At 32.3% G+C, this 23,557-nt stretch overlaps 2 protein-coding genes across 2 annotated transcripts; both read right to left on the reverse strand.

Annotated features, from left to right (window-relative positions):
* Nucleotides 1–917: 917 nt before the first annotated feature.
* Nucleotides 918–14,537, reverse strand: LOC134244227 (N-acetylglucosamine-1-phosphodiester alpha-N-acetylglucosaminidase-like). Its single transcript, XM_062726488.1, has 4 exons — nt 14,441–14,537; nt 14,107–14,241; nt 7,842–7,968; nt 918–2,320 (listed from the first exon to the last, which is right to left on the reverse strand). Exons 1-4 carry the CDS (start codon nt 14,502–14,504, stop codon nt 2,179–2,181), a joined length of 468 nt encoding a protein of 155 aa, XP_062582472.1. The 5' UTR covers nt 14,505–14,537; the 3' UTR covers nt 918–2,178.
* A 1,209-nt stretch (nt 14,538–15,746) lies between these two features.
* On the reverse strand, nt 15,747–22,107 carry LOC134244228 (uncharacterized). The gene is made up of 6 exons (XM_062726489.1): nt 21,962–22,107; nt 21,776–21,825; nt 18,676–18,804; nt 18,272–18,544; nt 17,625–17,742; nt 15,747–16,085 (listed from the first exon to the last, which is right to left on the reverse strand). Exons 1-6 carry the CDS (start codon nt 22,063–22,065, stop codon nt 15,872–15,874), a joined length of 888 nt encoding a protein of 295 aa, XP_062582473.1. The 5' UTR covers nt 22,066–22,107; the 3' UTR covers nt 15,747–15,871.
* Between the last annotated feature and the right edge of the window lie 1,450 nt (nt 22,108–23,557).

The following is a 23,557-nucleotide window of genomic DNA, read 5'->3' on the forward strand; positions in this document are numbered from 1 at the left end:
GAAAATTTTTCGAATAACAGAGCGAAGAACTCAATCACATTACATCAATCTAAAAGCCGAACTCAGTGTAGAAATATTAATGTGTTATAAGCCTTTCAAAAAGATCCACAAATAAAATTGTTTATATTTTGATTAATAAATCAATTCAAGACTTTTGGAAATGTTCAACAAAATACTAGTAAATACCTTTACAAGTCCAAACAAATTTTGAAAAAAAAATAAAGGTTAAATATTTAATATTTTCCTTATATTGTCAAGAGCGGCGATAGCCTAATGGTTAAGGCGTTCGCCTTAAAAAAAAAAAAAGAAAAAAAAAGAAAAGAAAAAAAAAGAAGAAAAAAAAAGGCGTTCGCCTTGCAACCCTTAGGTCATGGGATCGCGCCCCGACTGTGGCGTTTTTTTTTGAATTTTTGAATTTAGTTCTTTTTCATTATTTTTACCAAATCAAGATATGTGTGAACTCGATATTTATAATTTTGATAACAAATCACTATAAAAATAATTTTTCACCCATATAAACAATATTATCGACTGCGTAATGTGACTTAATGGTGGCTTAATGGTAGCTTAATGGAGTTTGGACATTAAGCACCTGTAAGTCTAGCTTAATGGTAGCTTAATGGTGACTTAACGGTGGTCTAAAAGTTACCATTAAGGACCTGTAAGCCACCATTAAGCTACCATTAAGCTACATTTAAGCACCCATTAAGGACTTTGAGTTGGGTTAATGGTAACTTAATGGTGGTGTAAATGTTACTTAAAGGTGCTTAATGGTGACTTAATGGTGACTTAAAGACAACCATTAAACCACCATTAAGGACCTATAAGCCACCATTAAACCGGACTTAAAGGGTGTGTTTCATCTTGTGAAGTTCTTATTAATCTATAAACCTGTACTAATGACCTACTCTACTACAGTCAAACTCGTTTAGTTCGAAAACGGATTTTGCGAATTTACGGAGATAGCGAATTTTTCTTGGACCCCTTACTATATAAATTTTACGTACGAAATCATTATACGGTTAAAGGAATTACGGATATAGGGAAGTAATTTCACAGGTCCCAGTGATTTTGTTATAACCGAGTTCTTCTGTAATGAGCCTCAATAAAAGAAAATGGTGCCTACCTAACAGATCCAGAACCCGTCCTACACTATGCTAAGTCCGAAGAGAAATGACCCACCACAGCAAGAAAAGTCTACTACGCCAAACCTAATCAGTTTACCAAAAATAAGAATAAAGGACTGGAAATTAACTCTAAGGGCCGGTACACATGGTAAAGCTTACCTTATAAGTCATGGAACTTACGTTGTAGCCTTACCGTGTGTTCACCCTTAATGCACGTTTTTTCGAGCCTTAGAAGTCTTACTTAGGAATAGAACACTGCTCTCTTTCTTAATAAAAGACTTAGCTGACATTAATTTTATTTCTTAACCAATGAAAACCATTCACCCAAAGTTCAATCTATTTTTATAAAACCATACACCTTGGTATATTGAAAGGAACACAAAGTATATTCGAATAAGATAATGAAAATATCCGCAAATGCTTCTGTGAACCTCTTCTTCTTTATTAAGAAATGTGAATGCAATGATCGGTAAAATTATTTCAAAGTCCTATAGCTGGTAATCTATTATTCTGTTCAATAATGTGCAATGCTTATGGCTAAAAAAAATGGAATTTATCTAAATTGCGTTTAAAATCTTGTAAGTCTTGCGTGTGGACAGGAGAGCCTTTCCTTCGTGCAAAACGTTTACAAGGTTTCGGACCTATAAGGCAAGCCTTACTATGTGTACCGGCCCTAAATTGGACGCGTAAATGAAGGGAAAAAGATTCCTACTTGAACGGGACTATGCATTTCTAAATCTTTGAATAATCAAGTTGTTATATTTCAATTAAAAGCAGGTTAATACTGGAGAGAAAAGATGTAACTAATCGTCATGAAAGAAACAACGAGCCTTCGTGAAAGCAACGTCATTAAAGATAACAAACACTTTAAAGATTTCAAGTGCAATTCAACAATTTCTCAAGAAAACGTTTTACTGCTGCAACTTCTAGATACATGAATACATAAAGTGTTTTATTTTTGTCCATTGATACACGTTCATTAGTTCTCAGAGAAGGTAATTCTGTTACAATACCAATTTCTTGACAAAGGGATGAATAATCTTGAGCCGAATCAAACATTTGGAAGGTCTTTGTTGTGATCCTGCTCCTTTTGTGTTGTTGTCTGCAGAACATCGTATGTATTCTGTTCAAGAGCATTTCGTCCTTGAATGTTTAAAGTGTGGAAATACATAGATGGATGGTTCACTCTAGAACTACAGAAAAAGAAATATACAAATGCATTAATTTAGTTTCTTCCTCATTTCGAAGCAGTTACTTCAAGAGCAGTAATCGTATTTTATTAATTTTGTTTAAATGTATTTTACAAACAATACGTTTTTTAATTTCATCATTAAAAAAGAAGTAGTAAAGACTTTAGTTACGTCATTATTTATTTGAGGAAAATACAGTCCATTATAAATGTAGGGACATTTCAAGGATAAAAGAAGCACTAGGCCCAAGCTGCAGGAAAGAATTCCATAATTTCTTAAATTATGTAAAGTCACCTGAGTAAAATCAGGTGAACTCAGGTAACCTATTGCTATCCCTTTTTGTCCGTAATTGTCCGTCGTTCGTCGTACGTCGGTCGTAAACTTTTGAACATTTTTAGCTTCTTCTCTAGAACCACTGAACCAATTTCAACCAAATTTGGTATATAGCATCTATGGATAAAGGGAAACATAAATTGTGAATTTTATGCCCCCCCCCCCGGGGGCTTGATGGGTGGGGCCAAAATCACTAAAATTATTGCAATCTTTAAAAATCTTCTTCTTTACTCCTGGACATCAAGCACTCAAACTGTTGGTATGAATGTAATAAACATTAAGTCCTCTACCAAAATTGTGAAATTCATGGACCTAGGGTCAGGGGTTCTAGTGCTTGGGCTGGGCTATATAGATTACATAGTGAAAATGTACGATGGCAGATATGAGCCGTCAAATTACAAGTAAGAGTAGTTCTATTATGTACGCAGAATTATTTGACTTAAGTAGTATTACCTGTATCATTTTGTACATGTAAAATTTGTCAATGGCAATGTAGTTGTAATAGTAATTTGTACATGTACAAATCTTGAGACAAAATACACTTTAGACTACTTAACATTCCTTAGATTTATTGTCAAGATTATCTGTAAAGTTAGAAGGGACAAAATCAAAACCATGTGTTAACTGATTTTTCTTCTATTTCCTCCTGTTAATTTCCCACATCTTAGTTGTTTAATAGATGCTGCGTACCTTACTTCAATTGATCAAAAAATGCAGCAATATTGGGTTTTTTTTTGTCATTGATCTCAAAATTTAATTTTTTTTATCATAGAATATTTTGCTTCTATATAGATTCCTCTGGGGTTTTTTTTATTATTTAACTCTTATGATAACAAAATCTTAACCTCCTTCGTAGTCCCAAAATACTGGTTAGAGATTCCAGAAACAATGGAGCTGCATCTTTATTATTTTTCCAGCCAGATGAAAATCTGTCGCTTGATCGAACTATCGAGGAAACATTCCGTAGATTTCTGTAAGTTGGGACGGAGACTAAACAAAAACACGTGTGTTTTTGTTTCTGGGTTTTTTACGAATGAGGGTGGGTAAATACATGTTAATGCTGTATTCCAATTCTTTTATTTATATCTAAGACAGCAGGATTAATTTTAATTTTACAAACATTGTCAGTGATCTTATCTGTCGGGGTTTTCCATCATTGAAGGCATATTTTGTGAGAGTCTTTTTTTTTCAGTTTCCATCGTAAATCAGCTGCATCTTTATGTAAAACGTTATGTATTTCCTAATTCTTTTTTTTACTCGTTCCAATGAAAAAAATATAATGAAGAAAAAAGTAATATGGAAACAGGGCAAAACATAGAATGAAAAATAAACACATTTTTTACGCAGATGATCAAGCGACAGATTTTCATCAGGCGGGTAAAGAAACAATAAAGATGCAGCTCCATTGTTTCTGGAATCTTTAACCAGTTTTTTGGGGGCCTACAAATGAAGGTTTTTATGTTGTGAAAGTTAGAATTTACAAAACCAAGAGGAAACTAAAAGACACTGACAAAATATTGTATGATGAAAAAATTTAAGTTTTGAGATCAGAGACCAAAAAAAAAATTGTTGCATTTTGTGATCAATTGATATAAGGTAAACAATATTAATTAGGCGCGGATCCAGGAATTGAAGTTAGAGGGGGCACCAAAAATAGGAGGGGGTCTGTGGGCCGGCTTGAGGCCCCCAGTGAGTCAAGGGCAAAGCCTTGTTGGGGGCCCAGGGGGCGAAGCCCCCTGAAGCTCCTGGATTCTAGAGATTTTGTAGGGTAAAAAAGAGGTCTACCAAGTAGACATATTTACATTTTCTAGACAAAACTGTGATTTACGCTTTGATAATTTTAGGGGAGGGGGGGGGGGGCACGCCGGGTGCGCCCCCCTTTAATCCGCCACATTAACAATCAAAAATGCGAGGAACAGGAGAAAATAGAAGAAAAATCAGATAACACATGGTTTTGATTTTGTCCCTTCTAAGTTTTCAGATAATCTTGCCAATAAATCTAAGGAATGTTAAGTAGTCTAAAGTGTATGTTGTCTCAAGATTTGTACATGTACAAATTACTATTACAACTACATGCGTTTTGCCATTGACAAAGTGTACATGTACAAAATGATACAGGTAATACTACTAAAGTCAAATAATTCTGCGTACATAATATGTAATTTGACGGCTCATATCGGCCATCGTAGAAAATGCATTATTTCTTTGAAAATCTTCTTTGCTTCTTGATATTAAATAAACTAATTAAGTACATAGTTATGATGGGCAAGAGTGCTTCTTCCAAATTTGTGAATTTTATGGCCCCATAGTGAGGGGTTCTGGTGTTAGGGCGGGGTTCTATTGATTACATAGTGAAAATAACTTTAATTATTTGAAATTCTTCTTCTCTGTTCCTGGGTATCAAATAAACTAACAAAGTACATAGTTATGATGAGCAAGAGTACTTCTTTCAAAATTGTGAATTTTATGGCCCCAGGTTTAGGGGTTCTGGTGTTAGGGCGGGGTTCTATTAATTATATAGTGAAAATACATTAATATTCTTCGAAAATCTTCTTCTCTGCTTCTGGGTATTAAATAAACTAGCTAAGTACATAGTTATGAGGAGCAAGAGTGCCTCATTTAAAACTGTGAAATTTATGGCTCCAGGGTAAGGGGTTCTGGTTTTAGGGCAGGGCTCTATTGAATATATTGTGAAAATGCATCAATTCTTTGAAAATCTTCTTCTCTGCTCCTGGGTATTAAATAAACTAACTTAGTATATAGTTATAATGAGCAACCATGGGCACTCAACCAAATTTGTGAATTTCATGACCCCTGTGTCAGGGTGTTTGCCATTTGGTGTAGGGGAGGGGGCTCTTTTGATTACATCTTTATAGTAAAATTACATTAGATTCCTTGAAAATCTTTTCCTTTGCTCCAGAGTATTATGCCAATGATCTAAGTATATATATTTATGATGAAGAAAGGTGCAACTAGCAAAATGGTTAATTTCATGCCCCCTGGGTCAGGGGTATCGGAGGGAGGGGGGTTACATAGTATGAAAATAAATTAATGCTTTCCAATCTGCTCTTTGGTTTTAATCAACGATTTCTGATGAAATAAAACTTATGATAAAATTTTCTAAATTTTGAATTAAGTGACCCCAGGGTCAGTGATTTCTTTGGGCTGCGATGCAGAACCAAATTCAATTGTTCGAAAGTTGTTACATGATACTTGGGTGACCTATAAGGCCCGTGGGCCTCTTGTTTTATTATAGATCCTGTTGGGAAGGTCAGAAGTTCGAATCTCTGCAGCGACTGACCTAAGTCGATAAAAATGGGTATCAACTGTTCCTTCGGCATGCGCTCGGCACCTTGAAATGAAAGTTGATGATCCTTAGGATGAGACCTTAAAAACCGGGGCCCCATGTTACGGTAGACATTAGCACAATTAAGATCCCTCACTTCTCAACAGCCTTAAGTGGTGAGTTAAGGTCAGAATTTGACGCTCTTTACCATCACATGGTCAAGTCCCTATATGAGTGAAATATTCATGAAATATTCATAAAACAACATACAATCAATCAATCATTAGATCATCAAATTCGCAAATAGCAGTTTGTTTTTCTGGATTTCAAAACCCTTCAAATGTCGGCAGGTTCAGGGAGGTACACAACCTATAGGCATCATCTAAATGACTCCAATAGGTTGCAGAGAAAGAAAATTAGGGCTGCTGGAGAGAAAAATGAAAAAAGTCACACTTCTTAATGGGGTGATGCCTGTGTCGGGAACATTAGACTTATGGATCGATCCTGATGCTCCTCAAAACATGTTTTCTTAATGGTGTTTATTTATTGAAACAGAGATTCTTATTATTTCATTCTTTTTTCAAACAACAGATTTAAGATCGCTGTCGTCTAAAAGATATCGATGATTTCATCTTTTGTTCATATGATGCTACGATTGAAAATAAAATTGTGACTTTAAATTAACATTGGCTGCTTCATAAAACATCCCTGGTTTGTCTTTTTAAAAGGTGCAATAACACAGATTTGAAGTTAATTTGTTTTTCTGTATAATATAACATACATTTTAATAGCATTTCAGACTAAAATTTATTTAAATCTTATTTCATCTTAAATTTTTTAAAACTTTTAAAAAAAAATTTTGGATGGGTTTGATTGACACATCCTTACACTATCACAAATTTTACTTTTATTCTTAATACTTAGGGAAAGTGGCAATCTTGTGTATAAATGAAAAATATTAAAACTATCATCCAGAAAATTCAGAGTAGAAATGTTCGATAGCAAAACAGACACACAGTTTATTGTCAGCTAGTGCCCTATTTACAGAATATGTGTACTAAGTTTCACGGATGTGATCCATTTGCTAAAGTCTGTACACAACAATTAGCGCGGAATGACGATACTTGTGAAGGGATTTTGCTTTCTAACATTTCTACTCTGAATATAATTATTTTTTATAATTTTAAACTATTTAATTTCACGGATAGAAATTTTGGGATTTAGAAACTTAATTACTAGCATGGATCTGCCGTGTCAGATGTTTTACATAAACTAATTTAAGGATGTAAATTAAATATTTTTTAACAACAAGCGATTTATAAACAATTCTATATAAAGACTAAAACATTGTAAATGGTGCATTTTAGAATGACTGGATTTTTTTAAAAGTCGTCAAACGCAGAAAAATTAATGTCAACATAAAATAAACATTTTTGCCATATTGCACCACCATTATTGTCAATTGCAATTTCATTAGAACCAGGCACAACAGGTGTCATATAAAACGGAAACTCATACAAAATAGGGAAAGTACTTTTTAATTTTTCTGATTTTTTTAACGTGTCCTTCTTTTAATTCGATTGTTTCGGAAATGGATGAAATTGTAAATACTTGGGAAAAAAATTGAAGGAAGAATTTAAATCTATATATTAATATTTATTTGATTCTTTTATAAGAATACATTTTCCACTCGATTTCAAAATGTCAGTACAAAAAATAAAATAGCCCCAAAAATAAGCAAATTTATCTGAATAATTTGAAATAATGTTCAACAATATTTTTGAATGAAATAAGCATAAATTTATACATATGTTAATGCTTTGAAAATTCTTAAAGTTTAAAACACCAATAGAACAAACATATGCATCTTCTTTATTGATTAACTTAATTTCATATAAGATTTACCATTTCTTCAAGATGAAGGCTCCAAGAGACATTCCGACAACAATCAGTCCGACCGCTACCAGAATTAGCCACCAAGGTTTTATAGTTTTTATTGTTTGTTCTCTAGTAAAGGAATGTATGTTTTTAGCTAAAAGAAAAAAAATTTAGAAAAAATTAAAAAGCATAATAGGAAAACGTCATTTTCAGTAGGCTTTAACGGTGCAGAATACTGAAAATATAACATGCAGTACAGAGACAAGCGATGGTTGTGATTTTTTTTTTAGAAATAAAGATATTCATGTTTATAAGAAGCACGGGTCATTTTGGTCATTTAACCGAAATGACATGTTTTTGGCTTTTATATTTACATTTACATTGTATAAAATTATATGATCAATGGGAATGTTGATTTTTTTCCAGATATATCTGAACAAAATAATTGTTGATCTTTCTACATGGGTGTTTATTGAAGGGAGGGGTGATATATAGATAAATTTTATTCCCTTAAAAATCCTGAATATTATACTTTTAAAAAATGGAAAATAAATTTGAATATCTTCTGAATATTTTCATTTCAGTATAACAATAAAAAAAAATGCATACTGCCTTGTTATAAATTCCTTTCCAACTCCTCTCAAAGTTTTATTCTAAGCCTTCATATTCAATATATACATGTATATATTGTATAGTATGTGATCAATTGGGTTGTTTTGGAATGTCTTTACTTCCTCCTCAAGACAGTAGCCCTTGAAATTATCTTATTTTTATGGGTCGATGTAAATGAAAGTTGGAATTAATTAAAGGCATTAGGCCGATTCGAATAAGTGATATCACCCTTTAAATTGGAAATATCAGCATTTCGAATAAGTGATATAAGCTATTCAAATAGGTGAAATTACCTATTTAATTTGCATAGGTGATAACACGTAAATTCGATTAGACGATATCAATTTTTTTAAGTAAGTGCAATCAGCTATTTTTTAAATAGGTGATATCAACTTTTTTTTTAATAGGTGATATGAACTATTCTTTAAATAGGTGATATCAATTTTTTTTCAAAATAGGTGATAACACTCAATCGAATGGGTGATATCACTCATTCAACTAAAAAGATGATATCATGAACTATTTTAAATAGGTGATATCACTAATTCGAATAAGCGATATCACTCATTCAAATTATTTATGAAATAACAACTGCCCCTAAGGCTAGAGAGAAAGTCTCGCTTACTTTCAATATCGTCTTATAATCTGTTCATCATATTGAAATATCTCGTGCATCAGATGACATAATTTTGTCAGTTTATTCTCTATAAATATGAATAACTAAGAGCAGGGGCTCGTAACATAAAGCTTGCTAAGTTTTTGACTTAAGTAGGGTCATAAGTACGTTTTAGGCACAATCTTAGGACCAGTCTAAGTACTACTTAAGTATGTCTTAAACCGTAACATAAAGCGAACTTAGGAAGGTCTTAGCTAAGTCAAACTTATGTCCAAAATATTTCTTATGAATTACCCTATATTTTTTTCATTTTATTCAGATATATTGCTACAAAATGATTCGGTTAATTAAATATGTATAAAAGTTAACGTCCTTACCTATCGTTTTAGTTATGTAAGATTAGATTTTGTATTAAAGATATAATTTTGTTATAAAATACACTGCATATTTGATTAAGAAAAAATACTGAGCGGTCACAAAGTGGATGGTGATTTGTGGTTCATTGTAAATGTATGACTATTGTTTATCCCCCGAAGCTGCGATGTTTTCAGTTACCGTTTATTGTTCTTTTGTTCTGACAAATGTTCACTTACTTTGTTATTCTCGTAGACATGACAAGGTAACCGAACGTCTGTCTACTTGAAATTAAAACTTTAAAAAATAACATTTTGAATCCCCCCTCCTCGATGTCTCAGTCCATGTCAGCAAGCAAACACTGCAGAAGTTATAATTATTTACAATTTCATCAAGAGTTGAAATTCTTTCAGGAGATCTTTTTTTTCATTTATCAACAACTCCCCTCTCTCTCTCTCTCTCTCTCCAGGGGGTCGTAACATAAAGCATGCTAAGTTTTTGACTTAAGTACGGTCTTAAGTGCGCGTTAAGCACATTTTTAGGACCTACATCAGTAGTACTTAAGTATATCTTATACCGTAACATAAAGCGAACTAAGCAAGATCTTAGCTAAGTCATACTTATACTGAATTAAAATATTACACAGTGTGAAAGTTCATAATGTAGCGTTGGCTATTACATGTAAGTGTGATATTTACTTACAAACTGAATATTCTTCAATTCTTTAATCACGTCTATCTATTGTCACAATTGTCCTAAGGGACTTTTAGTCTTTAAAAATTCCGTCACGTTCTTATTCACTGGGATTTGCTTCTCGTTCACGGAAGGTAATGGCTCGAAAACCAAATTTTTCCAGTTTGGAAATCGAAACTTTGATAGAAAAGTTTCAGAATCATAAAGAAATTCTTAATTCTTCGTTTAATATACTAGGTGATCTTATAGCAACATGTGTACCATTAATGCAACCCAGAACATTGGGAAATTTAGACATTTGAATTAAGTATTTTTGCATGACATGGATTTTCTCTGTATTATCGGAAGGAAACTTGATAAAAAAAATCACTAGCATATTTACTTATGCTACAAGACACATCATCAACTATACGAGAAACGATCATTCTTGACATCCCCTGGGAATCTCCCAAAAAGCTGAAAAAACTACCTGTAGCATAAAATCTCAAGGCAGTTAATAGACATTTCCAGTATAGCGTGTTCGAACTCGGACTCGGACTTTGCCTGCTTATAACAAAGAGGGGTCGTATGAAAGGTTGAAAAGTCTGAGACGTATCGTTTGTCAAATTGTAGTTTATAGTGGAAATATTCTAAACATTTTTAAATTTCTTACCCTCCTTAAATTAGAGAGGGGTAGTATATGCTTACTTATGACCGTTAATGAGATTATCTATTCAACATGAAAATTGTCTTTTGACACGCACCCCGTAAGGATACCTTTATCCGTGTACGAGTACGAGCTCGAGACCGCGAACTCTGGAAATGTCTAATACTTGTGGTGAAACACTTATCGCTTCATTTCTCTTTGTTGGTCTTTCCAAATCACCTTTTACCAATTCACACACAGTTTAAATTAGATTTCTGTTTAAACGATACCACTCTATCAAATATTGATCGTCATAATCATGTAGATTTTCTCTTGTCTTAAAAGTTCTTTTTTTTCCTCCCACTTTGTAGAAATATATATATGCCGATGCCATTCCTGTAATAATTCGAACTTAACTTCTAATATCTATTGTGAATAGTGTTTAATTGTGTCTTTATTCATAGACCTCTGAATACCACTCTCAGTTTCTCTGTGATTACCGGCCGAGTTAAGCTGTCATTAATTTTCAATCATAATTAATGTACACATATGTATATCCTATAGTATTATTTTGTTTAATATACATGTTTAAATTGCTCTATACATGTACACAAGACATAATTGCTAATTATTGACTTGAAGAGGTATTAAAGTATCTTGTCAATTAATAACAAATGAAATACTAACACTATTCATCGTTAAATTTTAGCAGTTTTACGTAGAATGTGTTCAGATTCTGTATAACACGCACTTAAGTCACCTATGTTGATCGCCTAAGTTTTGCTAAGATTTGTATTTCTTAGCATTGTTTATGATACGGACTTAAGACAAATAATGTATTTATGTCTTACTTAAGTATGGTCTTAGACTTAAGTAGTTTTTATGTTACGACCCCCAGGACTTCACCTTGCATAATCGATTATCTCCTAGACCCTCGCCGGACTTTATGCATGAAGAAAACAAAGATAAATAATTTGTTTTCACACTTCCATGTAACGGTTGATTGGTGTTGCATAAAAATAGACTATATTATTTTTTTTAGAAAAATATATTTACATATGTCTTTCCTATAGAGCCGCGGCTCTAGAATTATGTTAGCACTGTAAGTCAAACATAACATCGTACCTAAGTCATTTAATTGATGTGAATTAATTGCTTAAAATTTTCAACATGTTCAAGGAACTCTTAAAAGTATTTTACTATTCTGAATTTAGTTTCTTCTTTTTTGTAATTCGGTAATTCCATCAAGAAAACTGACAAATAATCACGTCAAAAATGTAAGTAGTTCGACTATATCGACCAAAATTTTCTCTGCTTTTTCAGAACACGCGTTTTTATTTTTATCAATATGTACGACCACACCATTTGTGTAGCGAATTAGCGATTTTTTTTATAAAGTGTGTGCATGTATTCTTTTGTAATTATAATGAATAGTGATTCAGTTGAGATTTTGATCGCGAAAATACCGCAAAATTTTAGTGCTTTGCGTAAACACTGCAACACAGTAAAATTTTAAACGATGGAGAACCCTGTAAGAGAATTTAGAAAGTATCAATAAATATTGCAAAACTAATGTAGCAAGTTCAATTTGCATAACTTTTAAATAACCTTTGGTGATATCATCCATTCAAATCAAGTAGGTATTCGAATCGGTGATATCACCTACTTGATTTTAATTGGTGATATCATGAATTAGAATAGGTGATATTAAGTATTTAAAAAGGTGATATCAACACTTTTTTTTGAAAAAGTGATATTACTTAATCGAATAGGGGATATCACGTATTTAATTCAAAATGGTGATATCAAAAATTATTTATTTATTCGAATTATGTGATATCACGGAACTAGAGATGGTAACATCACCACATTTTCATAAAAGTTGTAACTTACCACAAGTACCATACCCTAAAAATTTCAGACCCTGGGTTAGGGGACTTTAAAATCCCAAAGCCCGATGTTTATTTATATAGTATTATAAAGAAGATCTAAAACTGGAGGGCTATATCTCGAAAACTAAGATGGTACCATCCCCTTTTTCATAAAAGAGATAACTAGACCCAATACATACCCTTAAAATTACAGAGCACGCGGATGTTGACTTCGATGTCCCTAAGCCCGATGTCTATTCATATAGTATTATATAATACGCCTATTAACTGGAGAGCTATATCGCAGAAACAAAAGTTGGTGCCATCATCATATTTTTTATATATAAAAGTGGTTATTCACCACTAGTACCATGCCCTCAAACCGAAGACCCCGGAGTAGGGGTCTTTGATGTCTCCGAACCTGATGATTATTCATATAGTATTATATAGGCCTAAAAACTGGAGGGCATATCTCGGAAACTGCGATGGGGTATCAAAGAGTTCGTGGACTAGCGCCATAAAATAAAAATCGCTTAAGGTACATCAATGAATTTCAAAATATCTAGTTAGCACCAAATTTCCATCTGTAGAATTCTATAGAATAAACCACAAATCAATTATTTTTATTTTCTAATATATTGGTAATGTTTTGTAAGCAGTGGTATGTCAAGGCGATGCAACCTCGTACACGACTTTTTTTTTCGATCTGAGCGTAACTGAGAAAAACTATTTTGATATGAACATTTAACATTCAAAAATTCTGGTAATTCAGGTACATTCATGTATGTGTTGGGACACTATTATTCCATAAAATATGAAAAAATTTACCTCATTCTGGAAGTTCTATGACTTTTTATCGTAAATTTTCATGGAGTATCCAAATAAATAAGGCCTTATTAAGGAACTTGGAGCGGACCTATATAGGGCATGCCTGATGTCCAATCCAATTATATATTTAACATGATAAAATATTGATTAAATTAATTAAATAAGACCTTAAAATGATGTCAAATAGGGGGAGGGGTTTCCTTTTCCAATATTCTATAAAGTTGTGCCCATAGAAAAACTTGTATACACCTAGGAAATGTTTAAACTGGCTACGGATAAATAATTTGTATCCAAAGAACTTGTTCTTAATACCAAAATAGGTTCAGAAAGACAAGTAATGCACAGCTAATGTCCATTTGTAGGGAAGGTGTAAAAAAAAAATCAATCATGTCAAAAAATGAGGTTGACCATGTATTGAAGATAGTAAACTCCAAAAAGCAAAATATGCTGGAACAATCAAGCGACGATCTCTCCCAATGTATAAACCTATTTGCAATATTATACGCATTGAAAGCTGCTGTTCATGACATTGTAAAGCAAGTGAATTCCTTGCCCACATGCTCAGCTCCAGGGAATCTCATCAAAATAAGTGTACACACAAAAGTTTTTTATTGAATTTGAATATTAAGTTTATAAACGTTTGTCTTCGAGATCTCGTTGCACAGGTTACTGTGCTCCCTTTGACTAATTTACCTGAGTAAGTTGTCTGGCAAGCTCCTGTGACTTTATCGCATGATAAGCACTTGCACTTTTCGAGGCAAAGTCTTCCATAAAACCCATCAGGACATGTGTTTTCACAGTTTTTACCAAACGTTCCAAAGAAACATACTTCCATGCGAATATAAATGGAAATGTCAAAATTATAATAAGTAAATGAGAATTCAGTCTTCCAAATAATAAAGTCAAAATGTGAAGTAAATCTAGACTGATAACTTACTTGTAATAGTTTCTGTCAAAAACAGAAAGTATGAAAACTTGTTTTGCTTTAAATCTTCAAAATTTCATTATGATTTCAAACGCCCTTTACCTTCACACTCTTGTCCCTTCCTCCTGAAATTACTGCAGCATGTTAATGGTTCTCTAGTATACATAAAGAACAAAAAGAAAATCTTGTTGTTTTCACATCATACTCCCAATGCGCATCACTAATATTAATGAAGTGATTTACTTACAAGTTACACACTCCAGTGTAATTCAAAAGTTGGGTGTTCGATGATTTAATCAGAATGTACAGCACACATATTAACTGTAATCCGGAATACATTTTGTGTTTTGATTTTTTATATTCCAACCCGCATGTATCTTCATGTATGATATGAAGATGTTTACCGCAAGAAGGGTATTTTAGTTTATTTTTCTGTTATATATTGTTCAGGAAGTCCTTGGAAAAGATAAGATTTTCCGCGTTATACACAATATAAAATAAATACCACATCAATTCAAAGGGTTAATGGCGGGTGTGACCGGTCAACAGGAAATGCTTAATCCTCAAAGGCACCTGATCCCATTACTGGAATTTTCAGGTATAGTTGTTTTATGACCTCTTGAGATATTTTTTTTGTTTTGGATTTTTCGATATCAATTACTGGTTGTTATCTTAGCCTAGAATTTAACAGAAAAAAAATCAATGAAATGTTTAAGTAAATAAAGTTATTATCAGTATATTACCTATAGAAAACAGTATACGGTGACCTCACCTGGTCTCGATACTTTATTTAAAAATGTAACTGATTGATTTTTTTTTCTGAGTCGAGGCAATAAATTGAAGACTTTTAAAGAAACCTAGTACGTTATTTTTCACCTGAAACAGTTTCCAAAATTGGTTCCTTTTTTCATGTATCTCAGAGAGCTGTTTCGTACCAAACCTGGCATCAATACAAAGAAGGCAATTAATTTCATAGTTTCTACTCTTTTAGAATTGAAATTCGGCATATACAGAGAAATATTACCACCTTTATCAAGAGTATGGTGACATAGTTCTGTATTCAAATACCAGTACTTGTGTTGCATATATGATAAGATTTAATTTTCACTGTAAGTCAAGTTCAAGTCTTTATTAAAGTTGTGACATTGAATTAAATAAAAACACACGCAGAAATCGGATTACAAATGATTTGTAAAATCTTTTTTCTTCTTCTAGACTTCAGAAAAATACAAAGGTTGATCAAAAAGTTCGCGAACTAATTAAATAACTTCCAATAAAAAATGATATATGGTTTCAGTGTTAAAAAAAGTTCAAAATAGTCCTCTCCAATTTTAATGCGCATCTGCAACCATTCTGCCCATGCGCGGATCACGTGATATAGGCGGTCACGTGACATGCTCTTTAAATATAGAGATAGTTCGCGAAATTTTTGATCACCCTCGTACAATAAAAAGTACTTTAGAGAAGGTCTATAATTGTAAATCGGTAAGTTGACTTCTGAAATAGCTGCAGAGAAAAGGAAAAATGGAATCCTCAGTGACTGTCGATGGAGGGCGAAAATTCTTCTATGAAATCATCAATTTCAAAGTAATCTTGTAGTGTGCTACTGGTACTAGATTTTTGTTCGTTAATAGACTGCTCTCTCTTTCTATCTTTCCTCAAAACACTATACGCCTCTTGTTCCAAATTATTTCTGTCATTAGAGATCTCAGAATGAAAGTATACAGCTGGCTGGTGTACTTTAGTACTGTAAATAAAAACAATGCACAAAAGTTTTTTACTATAGTTACAAGTTTTTGAATGACCCCTGTTTTGCAAATATGTTTTCGTCATTTATAGTATTCATTCTTTTATGATTTGAATTTTATCGACTTTATGTTGCCTGCCCTGTGCAAAAGACGAGCTAGCTCAGTCTCCTTGGCAATGTTAGACAAACTAAGGAACCTACATGATGTAACTAATATCATATCTATACATCTCAGTCATTTTTTTATTAATTATTTTTAGAATAAAAAAAAATATATAGACATTTCGTAAAGAATCTACGATTATTTTACAACTAAATAAATGGATAAGAAATACAATTTGCTGGAAAAATATATGTATTAACGAGGCCAGCTCTACTTGATCTGCGCATACGTTTTAACGCAGCGTCGACTCAGGCACTTCACAATACCCTTGACTGCCGTCACATTTGAACATAATAACGTCGCAATTAAAATGACGTCAAATTGCGCTAAACTGTTTCGCTGATCTTTCTTACCTGGCAGCTCTATAGAATATGCAGTGAAAGCTGGCATTTCTATTTTTTTTTTTAAATATTTAGATTAATTAACAACTTTGGGACCTAAATAATTTTGAGGGATCAATTTTTTGGTACAGATTTATTAATTTTATCCTGTTTTATTTCAATTTGTGAGTTTAAAAAAACAAACGCTGCAACTAAAAGTAAATGATTTTAGTCTTTCTCTTTAAACATGTTTAAGTGTTAATACACACTCTTTTTATTGCGGACTTAAATATGCATGGATTATCTTCAGTTTTAAAAAATAAAATAAGTCTATAAATCATTTAAATTGAACCCCCGAAATATTTAATTTTTCTATATATTACATAATATTAGTAAACATCGCAATGTTGCCGCCTTTACCCCCCCCCCCCCCCCCTCCACACACACACACACACCTTCTATCCCTATTTTCCACGTAAAACAACGTCGCGTGTTAAGAGAAAAATAAAGCATGGCGAGAAAATAATTTAAGAATTATTTATTTTTTAGAAACTAATACAGTATTGCAATCGTTTGTTGGTGTTATGTAAACCCATTGTGACCTATCAAATACGTAATTGGATAGAATAAATCTAAATTTTGTGTTTTGACATGCCCTCTTTTCATTGCAATAAAGGCTACCGCCAATTTTCTTTTCATTTTTTATAAGAGGAATGAAAATTGCATGATATATGTGAAAAAACAAAGAATTTCATCTTGTTTTTTTTTTTAATTTGTAAATTTCTTTGTTTTTTGAGGAGTTTTAGTATGTAATTGTGTATAAAAACGCGAAAAATGGTCCATATCTTGACAGTGCCCCCATTTCACTACAATAAAGGCAAGGTAACAAAATTTCATCCTAATTTTTCTAAGCATAAAACATACAAGTATATTTCCAAGAATTAAAAAATTTTATCATTCCGTTTTCGTAACTTTCAACTAGATCGGGCCTCGTTAAGATAAAGTTTACAGATAATGTCAATATTTAACGAAGTAGTTACATTATAGTTAGCATACCATTTCTTCGAGCAGATGTATCCAAATGCTATTCCAAGCAAAATGAATCCAAAAGCTACGAAAATTATCCACCATTCTAAACCATTTCCTTTTACTGTTTTCGGATTTGCATTTGTGACTAAAAAACATACGAAGAATTAATTGCTTAAATATGCCTTTGAACATTGTGATCGATTGTTTGAGACGTTTTATATATCTCATAAACCTGGGGAAAATTATCAAAGATATAATAAATTTAATATCATCATTGTGAAAATGCCATTTAATAAATTAATTCAAAAAAAGAAAACATGTACACCTATAATCTTTCCTTTATTTAAGTTTTCTGAAATAAGTGAAATATATTTTGTTTATCAAATGTATCAAAAATTAATATCTTGAAGGTGGAAAGAAAAAAATACATAGGAAATAATGAAAATTGTTGTTAAATAAATACAATAATGAAGTGATGAATCACTTTTATTATCAGTATTTGTTTTAATTTTCACTTTTTGTATTGTAACAGGCAAAAATTGATCATTTTCATTATTTCTAAATTACTGGTATTACATATTTAATAAAGTAAAATGTATTTTAGGGTTTTCCTGCAGTTAACTAGTTTTAGAGATTTTCTTAACAGACCTTTGAAGAGCATCTCTTAGACATACCCGAGATATTATCTTCTTTTATATTTGACACAGTACGTGTAGTTATATCATAACTGTGATCTTTTATACTTCCTCTACGTGTGACTGTCCAAAAAGGTTCGTCTGATATATTTTTCTTATGAACATATGTAGAAGATATGCCTTCATTACTTTCCAACTTTTTTACACCAGTAAGCCGAAATGAACTCATTTTCGAGCTAGGGTCGGACACTGATCCCATATTATCTTTAAAATCTCTTGTAGAGAAGACTTGGAAGCCCTCAATATCACTGGCTAAACATAAATGGTTTTATTTAAATAATTAAAATGCAATGTTTATATGAAATATGCAACTAAAAAAATAGTACACTTATTTAATAAATTTCAAATTTTATTAAAGCGCTATGATATCAGCTCTTTTTTACATGTATTTTTGGCGCATCCTGTTACTTTGTTGCATGCTTCACACTGACAAATCATAATGCAAAACCTTCCATAGCGACCATAAGGACAGTCTTGTTGGCAATTTTCACCGTATGTCCCAGGCCAACATTCTTTAAAAAATATATTACATTATTATCTATAATGATGGAATCTGTATATTATGGTCGATAATATGTGGTATTTTTAAAAAGAGATGACAGTGATCAAATGTAGGACTATTTGAAAACCAGGTAAAGAATATGTCTGACAGAACAAAATTTCGTTTTATATTGATACATAAAGCACAAAATAGTCATTGTTTTCATCTTGTTTATAAATCGAATATGCAGACAAATGAGAGATCAAGAAAGCGAAGAGACATGAAGCTCAGAAGTCCATTGGAAATGTTCACATTTTTATCAAAGCAAGTACAGACCTACAAACACATCAGAGATGGAATTAGCTGCCAAGCTGAATAAGGGTGTTGCTAAAACGCTGAACGGAAAACGGATGGAAAGCGGAACGGAACGGAAAACGGAATATATTATGTTAGATTAAATCACTTAGAATCATTTCGTAAGTTCTATGGTCGATACAATGACCTTGTCTGCAAATACAATTTATCATTGAGTCAAATGCTGACTGACGTTTTTCATATTAATTGGAAGTCCATTATTTACACCCTGAATTAACGACGGATTTTTTTTTTATTATTCCCCGATCATGACAAGGAGCACACGGCGGGTGTAACCGGTCGGCAGGGGATGCTCACTCCTCCATGGAACCTGATCCCACCTCTGATATTTTGAAGGTCCATGTTTGCTCTGCTCCTATTTTGTATTTTTTTTATGGACTTCTGATATTGAATACTGTTAGTTATCTCCATATCTTTCATTCACGAAAATTGCTCACAAAGCAGTGACATGGAATTGAATTTGAATGGTTGAGTGTGTGTGTGTGGGGGGGGGGGGGGGGGTAAACTTGATATCTGAAAAGAATTTGCCCAACGAAAAAAAAACCATTAATATATCATTCGGGAGGGGGAATCAGTTCCTACTCCGATGTCTTTCAATCGTTTTGTACAGTTACTTACTACTTTAATTAACAAAATGTGGAGATTTTCAATAAACATTTCTATAGAAAAAAGGTTACGTCTGGAATAAGGGGGAGGGGGATTTCATATAGAGACAAGTCATGTTTAAAGAGAACGAAAATGTTAAAAAACACAAAAATATTAAAAAACATTCCTAAGATTACGATTAGAGCAGACCTTTCCTACAAGCTCGGCTAAACACCTCTAACATGTCAAGTTCATTTGCTGTTTGAATTTTATACAAAATAGAATTGCTTCCTATATACATGTGATCGAAGCATCTTTACATTAAAGGAAGTTATATAGTTTGCATGTGGTACATGTGAGTGTGTGTAAGGGGGGCGGGGGGTGGATATGAATGGTGAAACATTGGAGTTTATTTTTCCGCTCTTTGGAAAGGTCTGAGAAGTTGCAAATTGTCCGCCCTTCCCCTTTTGACATTAGCTTCAGACCTTTTTTTTACTAATAAAATTTTTATTAAAACCAAACAGTAGTAAGTTTGTGTCAAAAAAAGTACTGAAAGATGTTGGACCTAGCACATACCACCCCCCCCCCCCCCGAAAAAATTGTCTTTTTTCTTTTAATTTTCGGTTTTCAAACTCTTTTCAAGTAAGTTTAATCTCCCACCCCAATACACACTTTCAAATTCGATTCAACTTCATTGCTTTTTCAGTGATTTTCGTGAACAAGACAGTGAACATGACTTGATAGCTTATTCTTAATAATAGGGGATTTAATATGAATAAAATATATCGTTTATGATAAAAATTGTGTATTTTAAATAAAATATATTCCGTTTTCCGTTCCGTTCCGTTTTCCGTTCCGCGTTTTAGCAACACCCGAATAAAGCTTTGTGGGGCACAGCCAGAAGTATCTTTGTCATGATCAGTGAACGGTTTAATTCATAGGCAATTCATGGGATATTGAAATGTATACATTATAAGCGAATCTTGCGACGCAAGAATTTTGACAGAAACGGTCCTTTAGCTCGTCAATTAAAATTTATGAGGAGATAATGACTTTTTATGCCACCGAAAGTTGTGTTTCTCATTAGAGAATCACTAAATGTTATGGCTTCTAAAGCTACGGACTGCATTTAATAATTATAAGGATATGTGAACGGGATATCCAACTTAAATGTACGTTCATTTTCCAAAATCGCAACATAAGCTTGTTTTTTTTTTCAAAGCAAGTTTAACTCAAGAATGAAATATAGTTTTTGATACACTTATTATCTTCTTCTTGTTATTTAGATATCTGCTCTCCTTCTGCAACTCATATCATCTACATCTTCCTGAAATTACCGTAACTAATAACAAATCTTGTTGTTTTCTAAAAGGATACGTGTATAGTTGGTAAACTTTACTTTAAATCTCGCTTCGTCTCCTTCAGACGAATAGTTAAAGCTTTGTTGACTTGAAATATGAAAGATCGATTCTGCTCATGAAATATATTTTTTTAAAATTGCCGTTGAAATCTAGTTCTACGGCTTCATGTATGTCTGAGGGAGATTTATAGTAAATTTCTTTGAAATAGATATATAGTTTTTAAAATGTTTATTTTCTATATTCATCTATATATTGATAAAATTTATTAATCGTGGAAACTCATATGTATCTCACAACAGTGTGAACAACAAGTACGTATTAATTTGATTATTTGAAGAAGGAAAATGACAGTTTATTCCAACTGCTATTTCTCTATTTTCCGTCGATGATTTTGTAAGATCTCTTACTCTGCACTTTATTTTCAGTGAAATCTCTTAAAGTTTTGGTTTGTTTGCTCCGATGTTTTTGAGGTCTTTGTTTACTTCTATTTTGTATTGTTTTATGGGCTTTTGAGCCTATAAACTGTTCGTTATTTCAATATATTTCATTTTAAAGGTTCTGGTTAAAGTTAAAAAGTATATTTGAATAGTAAATTTACATGTATATGGTTATCATAAACGTGTTCTATTTAATTTTCAGGCTAACCAATACCAAGTTGAAGTAGAAACTAATAATATTTACCTTCACATTTCATTCCAACCTTTCGATAATTTGCACAGCATTTTGGTTCCCTGTGATTATAAATATGAATTGAAAACATAATTTAAAAAAGGAACACTTACATGTAATTTTCTACTGCCATGTTTTCCAAACAAATCTACTATTAAAATGGAAATATATATGTTCAAAAATATATAAATAACACACCCAAGAACAGTCTTCGAACAGATTCCTTTTTGGTTAGTTGATAATCCTAGATTTAGTACAAATAGCACCTCTATCAGAAGGATTAAGTTAAGTGCACTATCCATAATACAGGTAAGTAAATTCCTTTGTTATATACATTTTATGACTGTTTATGTGGTCATTTATTCCTAAAGTTTTTAGATCGAAAAAGGGGGAAAATTTGCATTCTACCAGGAAAAATAATAGAGGAAGACTATTCATGAATTACTTTAATAAGATTACTTATTATGGAATACTCAAGTGTTGGCGGAAAGATTGAATTTTTTTCTAAAAAAACACTTTTAATTCACTTGCATTCGACAAACATGTAAATAAGAGGGATTTTTAAATTTTTAAAGTCGTTAAATATCTGAAGCACAGTGTACAAGTGAAGAAGATGCTGCGGATATTTGCTAAAATATTTGACTTAGTGAGACAAATTTAGTACAGATCCCCCTTGTCTATAACCAGAAAAAAAAATTGGTCAGTCATGTTTCTGCAATAATGGCCAGTGAATTTATAACTAGCGTTAAAGTGTAATATATCAAACTTATCTGGCGGCTGACTTTAGACGATTACCGCCGACTTACAACTAAATCATATGACGAATGAGATGACATTAGCGTAATAACCCACTATCTACTGTTGACAATGGAAAAGCTGAAGTCATCTCCTTTGTCAAGCAGGTTAGTTGATGAGTAATCTTTTATGAGTCAGTCTAACATCAAGAGATTTTGGTTCCAGTTCACTGGAATTGACCGAGTCGACATATGACATATGATATGTAACTATACTTAATTGATTATAAATCGACAATATATCGGAATGTCGAATTGAAGGCCATAGAAAGTGTTTTCTTTACCCAAGTAGATGTTTTTGTAACTTCTGCTTCATTAGAATATCACACAGGTCAGCTGATATATATATATATATATATATATATATATATATATATATATATATATATATATATATATATATATATATATATATATATATATATATATATATGAGAACACTTTTACCTATCGGAATTCCAACAGTCTTGGAATTCAATGACTTTATAAATGTTTTCAATGAGAAACCTCATCCATAAAATATCAACTTCAGAGACCAAATTTGTAAAATTAGAGTGGTTTTAACGAAGTAATTCTGTTGATGACCAACCGCATGACGTGAAAAAAATTCCGATTTGCGTTTTTTATTGAAAAAAGCAATTGTCCATGATAAAAAATTTAGATTTTAAAATATATCGTGAGAAATTGTAGTTAAGGATATCAGTAAAGGTAAGGGTATAAATGATATATTTACATTTGATTTATAATATTATATAAATTGTAAACATTGAAATGAGATTTGGAACATTTTCTTTCTTGATAAGCGAACAAAGGATCAGATAGGCTAAGATTCCGTTTGGTCCCCTGTTTTGAATCTCTTTGGAATGATGCAATAATTTATAAATAAAAACCTGTTGTCCTCCCTGCTAGAAAAGAGTGTTGGTTCTGAGTTATGGGAGGTCGTAGAAAGGTAAGAAAATAAATCAATTTGCGAATTTTCACATTCTTAGGCCAATTTTTT

Source organism: Saccostrea cucullata, unplaced genomic scaffold, assembly GCF_032062105.1.
Source record: "Saccostrea cucullata isolate Sc308-1 unplaced genomic scaffold, CSIRO_AGI_Scuc_v1 ctg2422, whole genome shotgun sequence".
Classification (NCBI taxonomy): Eukaryota; Metazoa; Mollusca; class Bivalvia; order Ostreida; family Ostreidae; genus Saccostrea; species Saccostrea cuccullata.